Genomic DNA, 18821 nt, shown 5'->3' with positions numbered 1-18821 from the left:
AGGTTTTAAAGGTCTATCTCTGTAGGGATCCTTTCCATAATGATGACACTTTGAATATTAATCCGAGCCGGTCAGCGGCAAAACGAGATCTTTTGCGAAGATAGATACAAGCTGGACAATCGCCCCTATTAACTTACATTGTAGCTTGATCTTGCTTAAAGGAACACGCCAACTTATTGGGTATTTAGCTTATTCACCATAACCCCCAGAGTAAGACAAGTCGATACATACCCTTCTCATCTCTGTGCGTGCTGTAACGCTGTCTGACTCTATAAATCACAACATGTAAATAGGAACAGGTTGGTGTTATTTTGTCACTTATTCGGAGCAGTAGGATTACTGGAACCATTCACCTGCATGTTCTGTGCTGGGCTGATGCTGCTGGAGCCGTCAGACAGGATTACAGCACGCACAGAGATGAGAAGGATATGTATTGACTTGTCTAACTCTGGGGGTTATGGAGAATAAGCTAAATTCCCAATAAGTCGGCGTGTTCCTTTAATACTGGACCATTGTCAAAGACTGTTGTTCCCATCAGTCACTTAGACACAAAAACATAGGAAAATAGGGTCCAGGTTGAACAAAATGATAGTTACCCTTAGAAGTTAAGACTCCAAAACAACTAGTTAAGAATAAAAAAAAAAAAAGATTGTGGTTTGGGTAAAAACACAAGTCCCCTTAAGTAGTCCCGGGACACTAACACCTGTTTCCTGGGTGACAAAGTTGTGTTTTTTCCCTTAATTTGAAAAAACAAAAAAAGGTAGTTACCCTTTAACTGTCCTTGCCGCAAATCAGTCACCTTTTGTCAGCTAAACCTAACTGCCACCCTCATGGTACCCTTTCCCGGCTAAATTCAACTGTAAAGACCAGAAGTTCTGTAGAATTGTCAGAGAGAGAGAAAGAGGGCTTTTTTTGATTGTTTACAATGGTATAGTTGTACTGTACTATATTGTGTTGACGACTGCTATAGTTTGTCAATGTAAGTAAAAAGTACTTGTAATTCTTAATGTAATCATTAAAACAGGTGCTTTATAAAAAGCATTTGAGGGTTGCTTCTTTCTTGTACAATTTCTGGCATAAGTTTTCTCAGAATCTCTTTTATATCCAGGCTAAAATTTTTATTGTAACTGAAATTTACCTAACCTAATTGATATCAAATTAAATTAAAAGGTGACCGAATTGGGACCCTGTGAATCTGAGTCCAAACGATTTGGGAAGTCATTGGCAATACCCAGCCCTAGAAGGTATCTTGGAGCGGATTTCCCAAAATGTCAAAGTATTCCTTTAAGTATAAAAGCGTTCCCCTTTGGTTCTACGTGTGGGCTTTAGTAAACATACATACATACAATACAAAACTGCTGATAGACAACAACTGCAGCACGGATCCAGAAACATCCTGTTTACTCTCCAGTTAAAATGTCGTTTCCACCACCAGTAGTGCTCAGCTGTCAGAAATAGTTCTGCATTAGTGATCAGCGGTGTAGCAGGGTAGAGACGCCTCAGAGCTTTAGCCGAATCCGTCGTTCCACTCCATCACTTTATCGTATTCTTGGATCTTCTTTTTGATGTGCGACAGTTTGCTCTTCAGGTACTCGCAGCGCTCCTTCTTCTCGAGGAAAGTCGGGTCCTGGTTGGATGAATGAAAACGAAAGGTTTGACTTTCAGACAAACTAGTTACTTCAATGATTATTTACGGTTTTATTCAGCTGTTAAGGAGCAGTTCCTCATATGACTACTATTATACCTAAGAGATAACGCTGGTGACATTCAGGGCCACACGGAAACTGCGGACGCAGAATTCTGCAAAGTTTTCCGCAGATAAAAAATAAATAAAAAATAGATTTTTTTTAATTAAACTCAGAATTTTAACACATCTCCACCCCAAGTGGAAAAATAGTCCGCTGTTCTGCAGATTTTCATTCTGGATCACCGCTGAAAACTGTGATTTTCTATATTTCTCTAATTAGCCCATAAAAAGACCCAAACCAACAGTGAATGTATCAACTAACAAGTATTGTGTGTATCAAGCCCTGATATATATTCTTCCTCTGTGACACAAAGCTCTATTGTTGTTAAAAACACGTCAGTGAGCCACACTGCTGCACTCGATGACATGTTCCCTCATCAACATGAACACACACAGTGTAGTTTATTTTGACTCAATCCCACACAAACACCCACACCCACACTAGAGCACCACATGTGGATTAATCCACCATTGAAAATAGTCTAAAAACAAATGCACTATTTCCTCCTGTTTGTTTGATGAAAACTACAGCGACCAGCTGTTTTAGGAAGTTACCGGTACTAATGAAACTGTATATTTGTTGTTTTTTAAAAATGTACGTCCTTAGTAGGAACCAATGGGCTTGGAACTGAGAGCAACAAACAGAAAGTATCGAGGGACGGACTTACATTTTGTTAGTTTTGGTCTTTTCATGGGATTTGTTGACAAAAAGAAAAACATAAAATCTGACTTTTACATTAATCTATTTAGATATTTAGAATCCGTGTCAAAGAGCAACAAGAAATATAAAAGCCACTGCTACAGACGGTGTATACAAAACATCAACAAGACAATAGGCTCACATTTTTCTTCCTCTGGTAGTCCTGAAGGATTTTGTTAATGCGATCAACCTCCTGCAACACGAGAGAGAAAGAGAGAAAGAGAGAGAGAGAGAGAGAGAGAGAGAGAGAGAGAGAGACCGTGTTAAACTCAGGTCTATCCACTAAAGAGTGAAATGCAGGAAAATGCTTCAACAATTATGAAAATGAGGTGCAATGAAACGTAGGTGCTTCTGCATGGAGCAGAGAAGGAATTTGAGGGTGGAGGGGAAGTGCAGCGGGAACAGGAAGTGTAAACAGAGGATGTTACAAGATAGGGAAATGAGGCACGTTTCAACAAAAAGACCGGGTGCAATATTCCAGACACAACCGGTCTCTGACCGAAAGGTTTCCTCAGTAGTCACATGAAACCAAACACTGATCGAAACTGTCCAGCAGGGTTTTTGACACACAGAATCAGATTGAATGGGCTGTAACTTTTGTTTATCAATGCAAAGTGCAATCCAGTGTGCTGTGATGGTGCACTTTAAGTATTTGTGGGTTGGTAAAGACTAGGCTACCAGGAGCACACATGAGAACTAGGTTGGATTAAAAGGTCCTAAAATAAACTAATTTCTCATTCAGTTTCTTACTTTTTAATTTCATCTTTTGAAGTGTTTGCAAAGACAACGTTTAAAAATGGACTACACCTAAACTGTGAGCATTTAAATGTTTTCCAAACCTGAATTTGAATCCGTATTTTTTAAATATTAGTTTTTCTAAAATGATACTTTTAGAAAAACAGTATCGAAATATATTGAATCGTGACCCATGTATCGTGATAAGTATCGTATCGCCAGTTTCTTGCCTATACACAGCCCTATGTAAAACACACAAAAAAAAACTTTATCTCAGCCTCGATTTTGATGAAAATTTAAGTTTTGAGTGTGGGTCAAGCTAAAAAAGTACTGAACCTACAATTCCCATAATGCAAGGTGACTATAACTTTTCTTAAACTGTCCCTGCCTGTTGAATAAATGTACTAAAAATGATTTAAATGATATTACGTGTAAAATCAGTGGGAGTGAGCCGTTAAATAGCATGTATTTATCAGAGACAAAAACACTCCAAACTAGATACACAAAGCCGACTTCAATAAATGCACACAAAGAATATTTAGATAATTTAGAGAAGCATAAGAGATGTGTGCAACCAATCACCATCTGGCTGGTGGGGTTCTGGGGTAGACTGCGCATTATGGCGTCCATCTCATCGAACTTCTTGAGGGTAGCCTGCACCTCCGAGTGGATTTCTTTGTACTCTGAGTACTGGTCGTTGAAGACGGCTCGGTACTGGTCCCGCTCCTCGTCTGACCGGATCGTCGGGTACTTGCTGCACGATGGAGGTAGAGAAGGACACTTCAGTAACATTATGAGAGTAAACAAACTTAGGTGCGTTTGCCCGTTCAGTTTAGATCATTCCAGCTGGTGTGAAAGCTGTCAATCAAACTGTGGTGCGGACTTGACAACTCAGTTGAGACCACTGCAAAAAGAGGATTAACACCCCTGGCGTGCTGCTCCGGTCTAGTTGAATAAAGTGCTTTCTGACATTTTAAAGTGCTCATATTATGCTTTTTGGCCTGTTCTCCTTTCCTTTATTGCGCTATATATAATTTTTGTGAACATTATAGGTTTACAAAGTGAAAAAGCCCAAAGTCCCCCCCAAAGGGACTTACCATCTCCAACAGAAAACACTGTTCACCAACTGCTCCAAACAGCTCTATTGTAGTCCAGCCTTTACTTCAGAGACCAACGTGGTCACTTTGGAACACACGTTATAATGCTCGGCTAGCTGCTAGCATGGTACACCCTCATACTCTGCTTCTGACTGGCTAGTAGTCCTTACCTAGGTACTGTCAGGCCACGCACTCATACTCTGCTTCTGACTGGCTAGTAGTCCTTACCTAGGTACTGTCAGGGCACGCCCTCATACTCTGCTTCTGACTGGCTAGTAGTTTATTACTTAGTTAATTATTGATACAAGTAATCATTAGTTTCAGCCCTACAGGTTTATTGTATCTACTTTACTATGCAGTATACTGTAAAAAATAAACAAATAATCTTAACAAAAGGTGACAAAGACTCAAATTGGATAAGGTAATATCAGTGTGACCACCAACCGCGCTTGGTAAACATGGCTTTTTAATGATGTTTTTTAACTATTTATTATTATATGTTGTATTTAGATTGATCTTTTGTGATTACTGTTGTCAGTGCTGCAAAACCAACTGCCTCTCTGGGGACAAATAAAGTTCTATTTGATTTTTTCAGCACTTACCTGATGTAGTCAGGCACAATAACAGGTTTTGGAATGTGTCCTGATGGTATAGCTCCCTGCAAAATGTGTGGTGGAACTGCTTTTGGAGCAGCCTGGATGGGAATGACCGAGGAGTCTTGGATATGTTCAGGAGCTCTGGCTGCAGAAGCCGACACTGGAATCTGCATGGACACAGCAACAGGAAAAACAAACTATGTCAAATTTAAAGATGGTGTCGGTAGGATTGTGAACATCCAGGACTTAACCAAAAAATGTGAACATTGACAACTTCTTAGTCCCTCCCCCCTTTCTGCTAAAGCTTAAAATGGAGTCCTAAGCTCCTCCCCCCACAAGGGAGAATGAATGCGTTTGCATGAGCAGTGATTGAAACGCAGTTAGACACTCCCCCTGGCCCTGATTGGTGCATCTGAACCTGAAATGACCTGCTTCATGCAGTTCTACTGGAACATAGGGTCAGTTTCAGCAAATACGACAGAAAGTTAGTTTTACCTACTGCGACTTTAAACGTAGATATGTCTTTATTATGATTTTTAAAATTACAGGATGCTTACCAATGATTGTGTCGCTCGCAAGTCGGAGGGACGCATCTGTGTGTACAAAACAAACAAAAAAATAAATAAAAGTTAAAATGCAGCTAATATTAATAATCAACTATCAAAAGAATAGTTTGACATTTTGGGAAATGTGCTTATTCGCTTTCTTGCAGAGAGTTAGATGAGAGGATTGATAATAGGGCTGCCAATAACAATTATTATCTCTAATATATATGATAGCACAATATGATATATTATCTATATTATACTATAAGATGGTTGATCTTTAAAATGCCAGAAAATTGTGAAAAATGTCAATCCGTGTTTTCCAAAGCCCAAGATGACGTCCTCAAATGTCTCATTTTGTGCAAATTGGTATCAATCCCCTCATCTAACTCTCTGCAAGAAAGCCAATGAGCATATTTCCAAAGAGACCAAAACACAAACAAACAAAAACAGAGTTTAATATGGTGCAGGCTACAGCCACACTACTACATTTTTATGTGGCGTTTGGAGACAAAAACAATCTCCGTCCCTATTGAGTTTTAGCTCCAGTAGCAGAACTAATCTCCGTCCATATTAACAACACGTTGTCAAATGACCATTCACGCATGTGCATACCCAGTGTCAACAGGATGTAGATTGTCTGACGTTACTCTGCAGTTGAAAATCATGGGTGTATAAGTTGAAAATACAGAAAAATCTTGGGGGAAAGAACAACAACGGTGAAAAGTGAATGCAAGGCGTTAACGTAGTAAAAGATATTTGTTTATAAACAAAATGTGGTATTGTAAATGTAGTCTCAAAAACTAGCATAGTTGGGGCGGCCTCTAGCTCACCCAGTAAGAGTCCTTTGCAGCAGTGCGGGTTCGAATCAGGCCTGCTGTTCTTTGCTGCGTGTGATCCCACATTTCTCTCCCACATTTCCTGTCTATCCACTGTCACTATCTTATAAATAAAAAAATAAAACTAGCATAGTTAAACTATCCTGTGTGTGCACCTTTTTGCCCTGCGGCACACAGATAGGACTCACAGACACCACCAACTCATTCCTCCACAGCTGTAAGCCTGTGTGCAAATGATGTGGTTTGCTGTTGCATTGCAGTCTGTGTGTGTCAACATGTCTGCAGCCTGTTTTTTAGCCATCGGAGTGATAGATAGGGTTGGAATAACCCTTAAAGTTTAAGAAGAATCCCTGAGTGACTTTGAAGAATCCCAGGACCCAACCCTTAAAACAAACTGTGATCTCACCTCAAGGCCGTGCTTCTCCCGGTATCTGCGAGCAGCTTCATGTCTCCACAGCTTGAGACTCACCAAGGCTCCGATCAGATACAAAAGCAGAGTGACAAACAGGAAGATAATGGCAGCAGTCTGGCCTGCTTCTGTTCTGCAGAACGCCCCATTGATGCCATTGTTGAAGACCGGGTAGGAGCAGAGCCCTCCGCGGGTTGTGTCTCGGACATAGGCGATGCCTGGTAAACCAAAAAGATAACATGCAATAAAGAGGTAGTGTAAAAAGACTATATAAATACACTCCAGCAATACAGTACGATAGTCGATTTTGTGTTTTGACCATTTGTGATTGAAACCCCGTCTTGTTTACCATGCTTTGTGAGTGTGAATTTTTTTGTCATGTCCTCACCTTTCATATCTATACAAACTAGGGCTGTACAATATGAGGAAAACATGCGCTACTGTTGTTGAACATCGCAATGACAATATTACTTGCGATAAATAAACAGATATTAAAGTGTTCTCAGTTCTGAATTTCTGCTGCTTTCAGGATTCTGCTAAAATGCAAAACAAATTGCTTGTTGAATATAAAACAAACCAAAGGAAAACATTTCCAACACTCTTTTATTAAACTAATTGAACATTGAATTGAATCTAAAATGCACCCATAAAAAAAAACTTTAAATTGCAGCTTTCTACGGATATATTTTCTTTCAACTAACAAAACAAAATCTCCGAGTGTCTTTCGCGATGGGTCTTTGCGTTTATTGCGGCAGGTGATATCGTAATGGCGATAAAAAACAGCTCTATATTGTGCAGCCCTGACACAAACAATGTGTTTATGATTAAACTGCTAACAAGAAGAATTTTTTTTAGAAGAGCACACCGACTCTTCATAGATCTAGCTTCTTGACGTCGCTCTCAAAGTGCACCAGATTGATGCATTTAACTTTAAAATGCACACCATTTTCTTTCAGGGGAGCAGAGGGTCAGAGGTCCACCCACCATAGTCTCACAAAAACCTGTGAAAAACTGTGAGATGTGTTGGGTGTGCAGCTGCGTTACCTACCTGCTCCCATGTACAGCACTGCCAGCGCCAGGTTTATGGTGAACTCAGTCAGAGGCCACCAGGAGGAGTCCAGCAGGATGGTGCGGTAGTACATGGTCATCCCCAGCACTAACATTATCACAGTCACCAACCAGGCCAGCCCCGCCACCACCAACACAAACGGGGTCTTGGGGCCTGAGTAGTAGGACCCCCCTGTCACACCTCCGTACCCTCCGCCGTACCCTCCTGCGCCGTACCCTCCTCCGGGAGACGAGTATCCAAACATGTTGAACCACTCGTTGTCTTTGTGGATGTAAGCACAGACGCAGGCGAACACAGCTGCTCCCAGCAAGAGCTCCACACATCCCAGAATCCTCAGCAGTCCGGCCCAGGACTTCATGTAGTCGTAGCGCATATGATACTCCTCCACCCGCTCGCTGTAGGTCAGAGCTGTGCGGTAGGTTTGCCCTGACACGGACTCATGGGCGTCCAGAAGCTCCTTGTGCGAGTTGTGGCTGCCGCCTGAGCCGCCATACGGGTCCCGGTACGATCCAGGAACGGAGGGGGAATGTGGAGGAGAGCAGCGAACTCCCTCGCTGGTGGCGCTGTTGTTGTTGTTGTTAGACGAGGAGCCAGGCATAGACCACGCCTTTTTACTGCTGCGGCTACTTCCTCTGAATAAGTTCTTCCAGGAGTCCGGGATGAAGCGGTGGACCGGTTTGATGTCCAGGGCGGGGTCGTGGTCCGGGTCTGTGGTGTCCTCGCTGCCGCTGGGATACAACTCGGGCCCCACGGGAGGCTGGTCCGGCAGAGGCGGAGGAGGGAGCGGGTCTGCGCTCTGGGCGAGGTGAGTTGCTCTCTGCTCCCTCAGCGGCAGCAGGTCGCTGGAGTCGGCTCGCGGTAAGGAGCCCGGCGGTACCTGGTCATAGTACGGCGACTGACGCACACGCTCAGTGCGTCCGTAAAAGCCTCCTCCATTGGACATTAGGATGGTGATGGTCCCTGAGAGCACGAGCACAGACACACACACGTTTAAATGTGTTTACATTTGAGCTGCAAGTAAAACTATTTTTAAAGACAATTTGTTGCTCGACAGGAAATTTGGCAGAAAGGCCAAATGTTTATTTGCTGTTTCCAGCTTATTAAAAAAATGAGGATTTGTCGCTTTTCTCAGTTTCATTAAATGGGGTTTGGACAAAAACAGGCATTTAAAAGATATCGTTAAAGATATTTTCACTGTGTAATAGATCTAAATAATACCAGGACCCATTTTTAAAGTCTCACTTTTCAAGCTGACATCCTTGAAAGTCTTTTTTTGTCAACCCCTCCCCAGCTCAAAACTCAAACTCTCAATTTAGTATCATGTAAGAAATAGAAAAGCATCAAATCCTCACAAATGATAAGCAGGAACTTGCTTGAAAAAAATGATAATTATTGACACAAATATCAAAATTGCTGCCAGTTATTTTTTCCATCAATGAATGAATTAATCGTTTAAGCTCTCGCCATATTATCATCAATTCAAATCATAAACAGAACTCCGTAGGCAAAGAAAGAGGAAACATAAAAAGGAAGAAGCCAGAAGATAACAACAAGTCCCCAGACTGATGAGAAATTCAAATTAGACATTCAAGAATACAATTCATGCAAAAGTCTGTTTATTCCCCGTTCCGAACAGATACAGCTGACCCCCAGTACCTGAGCTCACCAGAGAAAAAGCCCTCATGAGTGAAGATGTTATCCCAGCATCCTCCATGCAAGCTGAGTCAAGAATGCATTGTTGTGCTGCAACCAAATTAGGAAGCACTAAATCCCCTGTGGTTGTTGTAAAATAAAGTGCTCGTGTGTTGTTTTCCAGGAATGCTCAACTTACCAACAGTTGTTGCAGTCGGACAGCACAAAAATACATTCTTGACGACCAATCAGCCCTTAAAAGCCCATTTCCTTAAATGATCCCGAGAAGTAAAAAAATATAATGAACTGTGCTTGTATACCTCTTTCACACGCAGTCACTCAACACGACTTACATTGGCCTGCAGCTCAGAATGCAAACCTGGTGTGAACGTACAGAGTGCTGATGAATCGCCTGTAAAGACACAAAGATATTAAAAAGGTCTGAGATGTGAAGATGGGGCATTATCAGGCCTGCAACTAGGCAGCCCAAAGAGCAGGGGCAAGTTCAGTCTCAAAACGGTGTGCGCGCTTTGCTACGGTTTCCTTGGAACTGTGTGCAAGGTCTTTGAGATATGTTTTCTCTCGTTTGGGGGGTGTGAATCACAGGTCATACCCGATCAGCAGAGACGGGTCTGTTAACTCGTGGTAATAAAAAGGCAGAACGCTTGCACACACAACAGGGTGTTCAACATGCCTACGTTTCAATATAAAAAAGCGTGTTGCTATGTTCTGTCGGGGCTGAATGTGGCCACGGTGCACTAGAGACCTCTGGGTCGACCGAGCCGGCTACTTCCTGTTTAGCGCCCTGTTAACTTCAATGGGGATGACGTAGGGCTGGGCGATATGGAGAAAAATCAGATATCATGATATTCTTGACCAAATACCTCGATATCGATATTGCGGTTATATTCTAGGGTTGACAACTGGTGCTTTAACAAAATATCTTCACACTTAGATTTTAGATAAATAATCATCAGTAATGTGGACATAATGTCTTAGTGGGGATTAGAAAAGGCAAATAATAGAACAGCTAGAACAGTCTGGTAGGTTCAGAAAAGTACATCACTTTACTGTAATGCAGCCTTTAAAACCAGGAAAAGACACCACTCCTGTCATATCACGATATCCAAAATCTAAGACGATATCTAGTCTCATATCACGATATCGATATAATATCGATATATTGCCCAGCCCTAGGATGACGTATCAAAGTCTGATAGTGAAACAAGTCATTCCACAGGCGTTTTAAAGCAAAAAAAAAATGTCTTTCGCCATGTAAGTCTAGGGGAAAAAATATCTTTGGGCCTCATGGCATCACGTGATAGACACAGAAGTTGTATTTCCACTGTTCAGCCGCTATGGTAAAAGGAACGCGCCGACTTTTTAGGACTTTAGCTTATTCGCTGTATCCCCCAGCGTTAGATAAGTCCATACATACCCTTCTCATCTCCGTGCATGTCATAACTCTGTCTGACGCACCCACCGCTAGCCTAGCTTAGCCAAGATCCTGGAGGTAACCGGCTCCATCTAGCCTAGCTTAGCACAGATCCTGGAGGTAACCGGCTCCATCTAGCCTAGCTTAGCACAGATCCTGGAGGTAACCGGCTCCATCTAGCCTAGCTTAGTACAGATCCTGGAGGTAACCGGCTCCAACTAGCCTAGCTTAGTACAGATCCTGGAGGTAACCGGCTCCATCTAGCCTAGCTTAGCACAGATCCTGGAGGTAACCGGCTCCAACTAGCCTAGCTTAGCACAGATCCTGGAGGTAACCGACTCCATCTAGCCTACTGCTCCACATACTGGGTGTTGCGCTAATCACTCCGCCTTCTGAGAATATAGTTCCCAGTATGTATACGGTTAGAAGACGGCTGTGTCTCATGTGACCTTGTTATTTGTACACGCTGTGACTATACAAATCACAACATGAAATGTTGCCGTTATTATGTCACTTATTGGGAGCAGTGGGCTAGTTGGAGCTGGTAACCTCCAGGATCTGTGCTAAGCTAGGCTAGCGGTGGGTGCGTCAGACAGAGTTAGGACACGCACAGAGATGAGAAGGACTTATCTAACTCTGGGGGATACGGCGAATAAGCTAACGTCTCAATAAGTCGACGTGTTCCTTTAGATTGGGTTCAAAATCCGGCACACTTCACGGGACCCTGGAGCCAGCAGCATCACTTGGAGGTTTGCTGCTGGCCTGTGAGGGCACCGGACAGATGCAGGAGGGAAGTTTAACATAGTTCATTTACACACACACTATCAACATTATTGAGATACAAAGTTGGTTAAATATCAGCAGAGCATCTCCTTTAAGTAACACCTTTTTTATTGAAGGACTTTAACTTGTAGTGTAGCATTTTTACAATGTGGTATTAGTACTTTAACTTCAGTAAAGGACCTGAAGACTAGGATAACGGCTCACGTTGAGGATGACTGTTTGTGAACATTATCATCAGATTGAGTCTGACAGACGACTACTCCTTTTATGAGGAAACGGTTTTCTAATAAAATAGGAGTCTGTAAACATGTCAGCTCTGATACAATAACATGACACTTATCTAAAGACGATAGGTAGCCTATACGTGCAGTTTAGTGTCCCAAATTATTTTCCAAAATCTATTGCAAATGATGAGGGTCTATTTGAGACAGGTTAGTTTATTAGTGTCCAAAAAAACTGAGGGCTAGGGTTTAGGTTCATAATTAATTAAGGACATTGTATGGGGAATTTGGGACACTAAATTGCACGTATATATAGACGATATATATAATATTCAGTCCAAAGTATTACATATAACGTCAATACTGTGTGTGTGCAGTCATGGAGGCCTCATAACGTTACAACAAACCTGCAGCTGGCACACAGCCACAGGGCTCGGTCAGGGGAACGAGTCAATGTAACACTTTCACACTTAACATGTGATTGTTAAGTCATATCCTGTTTAAAAGTTGTTTTATAAATGCAATAAAGAATGTAGCTTTCAAAATTGTTGCTCTTAGTTGAGGGTTTTCTACAAGTTTCGTTACAACAAGCGGTAGACTTCGCTCGATGTGCCCGTTACGCTTCAAACATAACGTTTCGTTTTACTGACTTTACGACATTAAAAGTTCACGTTTCGAACTAAAAAGGACTCCTAATCAATATCTAACCTAACACACGGATTAATACGTTTGAGTAGGGTATGTAAATACAGTCTGTAGTCTGCCTCACTTACCTTGCTCGCTTCCTTTCCTTCTCCTCCTTATCCTTTTTTCTCTCTCTCTCCCATTTCAGTAACGTTAAACCTACAGGTTTCCCTCGCGACTCTGACCTGCCCATCCCCATGACGTCACCCAGGCTGTGGGGCGGGGTTAATTTACCTGAGGATGACGATTGCACATTTGTTGTGTGAATGTTTTTATGTCAGATTGTTCTGGATTGATGTGTCTTTCATGTATTGTAAAATTACAAAGTAGAGACATTATGTTTTACTATGAAGGAAATTATTTGGATAAATGCCATGTTTTCATTTTGAATCTTTTAATTTTATTTTCAAAAATGTTATATCCATAAATGTACTGTAATGGTCTGAAAGAAAACCGAATATTCACCAATTTAAAAATGACATGAAATTATATTTAGAAACTTAAAAATGACAAATAAGAAAGCCATCTGGACTTGGAACATTTGCAATGCCTTACAACCTCTTTAATGTACATTTCATGCGCCCCTTTTTTCATGTATGTATGTATGTATTTATGGTTTTCTATGAGTTTGTGTATCTGTACTTGAATAATAAAGTTTTTTGAAGACAAAAACAAAACAAAAATAAATGTACCTGAGGCAGCCATAAACTGAGTACATTTACTCAAGTACTTGTACTCAGAGTATTTCAACTTGCTACTTTCTACTTCTACTCCACTACATTTCAAAAGGGAAATATTGTACTTTTTCTTACTGCACTAAATGTACTTAATATGGAAACCCATTTCTGCCAATATGAAGAAAAAAATAACTAAGTCTTTATAATGAGAAACTTTATCAATATAATGACTTAATTTCTCAAAATATAGCTTACTAAGGCACTATTTTAAGATATTAACTTATTATTTTGAGAAAGTTTCTTAATATTTCGAGATACTATCTCATTATAATGACTATTATTTTTTCATCAGATTGGCAGAAAAATGGGCTTTTTGCAGATTCAGATCAATAAAACATATAATAAAACTAAAAAATAATATAATCCACAAATACATGATCATAATTATTATGGCTAAAGATAAGACTTAGTCAGAGGTCAGAGAATATGGAACTTGTGTACAAATACTGTGTGAAACAAGTCCTCAAAATTGTACTTTTGTTGGCTAAAAGTAAAAGTATTAGCAGCATCAAAATATACTTAAAGTACCAAAAGTAAAAGTGCTCATTCTGCAGAATGGGCTGGCCCATTTTAGAATAATATATATTATATTATTATATTATAATTATTGATGCATTAAAGTGCTCATATTATGCTCATTTTCAGGTTCATAATTGTATTTAGAGGTTGTACCAGAATAGGTTTACATGGTTTAATTTTCTAAAAACACCATATTTTTGTTGTACTGCACATTGCTGCAGCTCCTCTTTTCACCCATATACTATTCTCTGGAGCCTGATTCTGTGACTGAAGTCAAGTCTATATTTTCCGCCTCAATTAGCTAAATTATGAAAGGTCCTTACCCCTCTGTTACAAAACTTAAATGTTTCTTTCTTGTTCTGACTTTTACCTATATTTCTAAAAGGCAGTTACGATACAGAGAAACTACATGCTTTATTGTTACTGCCTCATCAGTTAATGTGTGATATTGTGAAGCTGAATACAATGCAAAAACCCACATGCTTTAAGGAATGGCAGCTATAGCCTTGAATATTTATGCATCCATTGTGTGTGGGGAATGTGAAGAATAATGCATATACACCCGTTTTCAACTGTGAGACGGTGAATCGTGTTGAGGCAGGGTGCAAACAACCTTTTCTGATTGAATAAAGGTTCAAACATATTCAAAAATATAGAGTTTACCACCCATACAGTATATATTCAAGAAAACAAACCCATGCACACATACATGATTCAGCCAAAGCAGTGAGAGTCCATAGAGGTGTAAATAACTCAAGACAGGAGGGAAAAGAGGAGTATACTGTATATCAAAGTACTCTACATTGGTAGGAGCATATTTTTCCTTGCATCCGCTGCACTGACAACTTTACGGTCTACTGGTTAGACACTTAAAGTCAATCATTCCAATGGGAAATGTTTTGATTGACAGCAAAGGATGGTGTATCGAGCGGCTGTTGGCTCTGCTGACTGAGGCATGAATATGTTTTTGGGTTGGTCATAATTTAGCTTTTTAAACCAAGCATCAAAATCATATTAAACAAAGTTGAGGATTTGTTCCATTTCTCTATTTTATATCATAGTAAAATGAATATCTTAAGATTTTGGATGGTTAGTTGGCAGTGGTGGAAAAAGTAGTCAGTAGAATTAGTAATACTTGCATTAACAATTTTACTTGAGTAAAAATACAGCAACAGTATTAGTATCAAAACATACTTGGGGTATCAAAAGTATCCATTATACAGGTTTACATGGTTTAATTTTCAAAAAACACCATATTTTTGTTGTACTGCACATTGCTGCAGCTCCTCTTTTCACCCTGTGTGTTGAGCTCTCTGTTTTAGCTACAGAGTGAGACATCTCACTTCTGTTCCATCTTTGTTGTCAGTCGCACATGCCCAGTAGCTAGGTAAGGAATACATGAGCTAGCTAGCTGTTTCTCCAACTTCGGTCAGTACAAGGCAGGATTAGCCGGGAGACTTCTTCTAATTGACGGTGCACTTCCAACTTTGCGTGGAATACCTGCAGAACACCTCACTCATCTGTATATCTGTGTTTATATACGGGCTGTTTATATAAGGGTGTTTATTCTCTAAATATGTTGTTGTTATAACTCATTCTATTTCTTATATTCTGATGTGTGTAAATTTTTCTCTTTTGAGCTGCTGTAGCACAGGAATTTCCCCAGTGTGGGATTCATAAAGTCTATTTTATCTTATCTTCCACAACTGATTATCAGTAGTATTTGTGCTGAGCACTAGATGGCGCTCTGTAGTTACAGTATAACAGATGCTGAGATGTGATGGACAGGGGAAGGACAAAGGTGAGTGCTCTGTTCAACAGAGAGAGAGAGAGAGAGTTTCTACACGTGTGTGTCGGTTACAGTGTTTTACAAACTGGGGAGTGGTGATGGCACAGTGGATATGACACATGCCTTTGGTGTGGGAGACCCAGGTTCGATTCCCCCTGCGATACATCAACCAATGTGTCCCTGAGCAAGACACTTAAGCCCTAGTTGCTCCAGAGGTGTGCAACCTCTGATATATATACATTGTAAGTCGCTTTGGATAAAAGTGTCAGCTAAGTGAAATGTAATGTAATTGTCTTTACAAAGATTGTCGATTCCTTATCGACTTACTCTCCCACATTTGATTTGAATTATTAAATAGCACACATTCATAAATGGGGTGGCAGTAGCTCAGTCAGTAGTTGGTTCAAGTCCCCATACGTGCCAAAGTATGGTGGTGCACTGGTAGCTGGAGAGGCACCAGTTCACTGCCACTGGCACTGGCACTGCTTCGGTGCTCTTGAGCAAGGCACTGAACTCCCAACTGCAGCTCGCGCACTCTGACATCTCTCCATTAGTGCATGTATAGCTACTGAGCATGTGTGTGTATTTCAGGCCTGTGTATAATAATAACAGAGTGAAAACATTGTAATTTCCTTTGCAGGATTAATAAAGTATAAATTATTATTAATAAAACACAGGAAAAGAAACGGGATGTGTGCTGGAGAGAAAGATCAGAGACCTGTGTGGGGTGGGGCTGGAAGTAAAACCTCACCTGGTCACTAAAACTCAATTTATGATTGAAACACACGTAAAACTGAAATTTGGTGAAAATATTGTCCCTCTGTGTACAGGTAGGGAGGATGAGCTGCCTCCGAGGCATCACATCTTTTTGTCAAAAGTTGATTATTGAGACACAGCTCGTGACTGCAGAGTGACTCTCAGACTCAGGAGCTACCTTTCCTTTTTCTCTAAACTCGGCCGGTTAAGGAGCTACTTTTAGCGTTGGGGTGTTTTGTCAGGATGTCCCGAGGGGCCCCGGGGCCTCAGTGACAAAAGGAGACATGGGGGGGGAAGGGTCCTTTGTGCACATGTCAAAGTCTCACTCCCACCGTCATCTTGGCTTTTGTGTTACTGGCACCGTTTTCGATGTGCGTCTTGCTCGATTGACAAAAACTAGAATTATCTTCTTCTATTATCAATCCATTGTAAAATACCTAACTTTAAATGTATTTTTATCCTTTTTGGTCACTTCTCTCGGTCAGAATCTTCCTAATTACCACAAATACCAATCTCAAAGTTCAACACAACTGGCTGCATTGTCATCAAACTCTTCTTTCTTTCTTTGTCTTCGTTCACGCTGCCATGGAGCAGCTTCCAGGCCGAGACAGAAGAATATGATCAGTATAGTTTCAGCTGCTCAGCTTTCTTTAAAAAAGGTATTTCTTACACTGATTTATTGTTATGAAACAATTCATAGAAACGTCCAGGCTGTAGCTATAGGGCATTCATTACTTCGTAGCTTCATCAGATTTAATAAACTTATTAAAAGTATTCATTCGTTGTTCATTAAATGTCCCATATCATGCTCATTTTTAGTTTCTACTAACATACTATATACGTACTAACAAACATGTTTACATGCTTTAATGTTCAAAAACCCACTTTATTTCCGATTATACCATGTACCTGTATTCCCCCTCCGTCTGGAATGCTCCGTTTTAGCGCTTGTCTCTTTAAGAACCCATCCCCGCCAAAATCTGGCTGCAGATGTCGCAGCTGAAAACAAGGAAGAAAGGATCCCAGGCAGTGAATCCAACACCTCTCCCCCCCAGCCTCTCCAGCTGTCTCAGGGATTTCAGCCCAGTCTATTGTGCTAGAGCCAAAATGACATGAAAGACTGACAAGAACTAGAGACCATTTTGCAATAGGATCGCACCAGCCACAAAGCCAAATGGGGCCAGGGGCGTAAAGTGGGGGAAAAAATGGCCCCCATCCCTACTTTCTACCCTCTACTTCAGACACCCATGCATCTCTGATCTTGGCCTTCATTTTGAGCACACAGACAGACCAGACTCACGCACACAAACACATAGTGTGTTTTACTATCTTTGTGGGGACCCATCGTTGACATAATGCATTCCCTGGCCCCTTACCCTTACCTTAACCATCACAGCTAAATGCCTAAACTTAACCCTTACCTAATTCTAACCCTAATCCTACAACCAAGTGTTAACCCTCAAACTGCCCTTTAAACTTCTGGGGTCCAGCATTTTGGCCCCACAAAGCTGTCCGGACCCTACGAATATAGTTAAACAAGAACACACACACACACACACACACACACACACACACACACACACACACACACACACACACACACACACACACACACACACACACACACACACACACACACACACACACACACACACACACACACACACACACACACACACACACACACACACACACACACACACACACACACACACGAAAGAGAGATGGACAAAAAAAACAAAGAGACGACAAGGAAGACAAGAAGATAAAAAAGAACAAAAAAGTCAAACACATCAGTAGTCTGATTGATGAAATATTCGCACATTTAATCTTGGAAAAAATACGTTTTCACACATTATCAGAACAACAGACGTGATCTCATATGAACCGGCAATGATTTCGCCACAAACTGAGCAAATACAAACAGAGAAACTGAACGCGTACATCTAAATATATATATATATATATTTATATATTACACATCTGGTTGACAGATCACAGCCGACATAAGGAATGACTAACTGATTGAAAATACAGCAACTCAATAAAATCCACTACATTAAAAATGGCTCTGTAAAGAGTTAGTCACAGCATTGTCAGCCCCTTCAACTCTTCTCAGAGGCCGTTAAACAAGTACTTTGTGAGCGTATACCGACATACATAAACACACTCGATTATGAAACGGCCGCAAAGTCCGAGCTGCGACATGAAAACACTTCTCACGCAAGGATCAGGGTGGAGGGAATTATAGCAAGTTCATTTGTTGAACACAACACGCAAATACAGCATCAATATACATGAATATATTGCATAAAGTTAGGGTTTCTTGTCAAGTATTACTACAGTTGTGTTTCTACCGAGAAATGGCTTTTAAGGTAGTATCGTCACCCGCTTCAGTAAAAGCAAGACTTTCAACACTCAAAGATGTTCGATATAACTCAAATAAGGAATGTTTCAAGACGGGGTTCCACATATTGTAAAGGGCTTTCAAACGTGCTTCGGACACGTTATTAGACAGGACAAAATAC

At 40.8% G+C, this 18821-nt stretch overlaps 1 protein-coding gene across 4 annotated transcripts; it reads right to left on the bottom strand.

Moving 5' to 3' along the window:
* Window positions 1–1373: 1373 nt before the first annotated feature.
* Window positions 1374–12664, bottom strand: marveld2a (MARVEL domain containing 2a). Of its 4 annotated transcripts, XM_028601563.1 has the most exons (10): window positions 12582–12664; window positions 9569–9781; window positions 9394–9480; window positions 7717–8697; window positions 6666–6886; window positions 5433–5468; window positions 4882–5042; window positions 3765–3936; window positions 2590–2640; window positions 1374–1627 (listed from the first exon to the last, which is right to left on the bottom strand). In XM_028601563.1, the coding sequence occupies exons 3-10, from the start codon at window positions 9449–9451 to the stop codon at window positions 1508–1510; spliced, it is 1800 nt and encodes a 599-aa protein (XP_028457364.1). In that variant the 5' UTR covers window positions 9452–9480; window positions 9569–9781; window positions 12582–12664; the 3' UTR covers window positions 1374–1507. The 4 variants fall into 4 exon arrangements, with proteins under 4 accessions (XP_028457364.1, XP_028457367.1, XP_028457365.1 ...); XM_028601566.1 differs by lacking the exon at window positions 9394–9480; XM_028601564.1 differs by lacking the exon at window positions 9394–9480 and having other exon boundaries at window positions 9690–9781.
* Between the last annotated feature and the right edge of the window lie 6157 nt (window positions 12665–18821).

The sequence above is a fragment of the Perca flavescens genome, chromosome 16 (genome assembly GCF_004354835.1).
Source record: "Perca flavescens isolate YP-PL-M2 chromosome 16, PFLA_1.0, whole genome shotgun sequence".
NCBI classification, from domain to species: Eukaryota; Metazoa; Chordata; class Actinopteri; order Perciformes; family Percidae; genus Perca; species Perca flavescens.
The sequence above is the reverse complement of the archived record's forward strand: the minus strand, read 5'-3'. Positions and strand labels throughout refer to the sequence as shown.

Excerpts from the sequence above, each read along its gene's own strand:
- marveld2a (XM_028601563.1), bottom strand. The coding sequence starts at position 9,451 with ATGGAGGATGCTGGGATAACATCTTCACTCATGAGGGCTTTTTCTCTG. Across the intron at positions 2,641-3,764 it reads AGAACCCCACCAGCCAGATG|GAGGTTGATCGCATTAACAA; the intron begins GTGATTGGTTGC and ends CTCGTGTTGCAG. Across the intron at positions 1,628-2,589 it reads ACTACCAGAGGAAGAAAAAT|GACCCGACTTTCCTCGAGAA; the intron begins GTGAGCCTATTG and ends TCATCCAACCAG.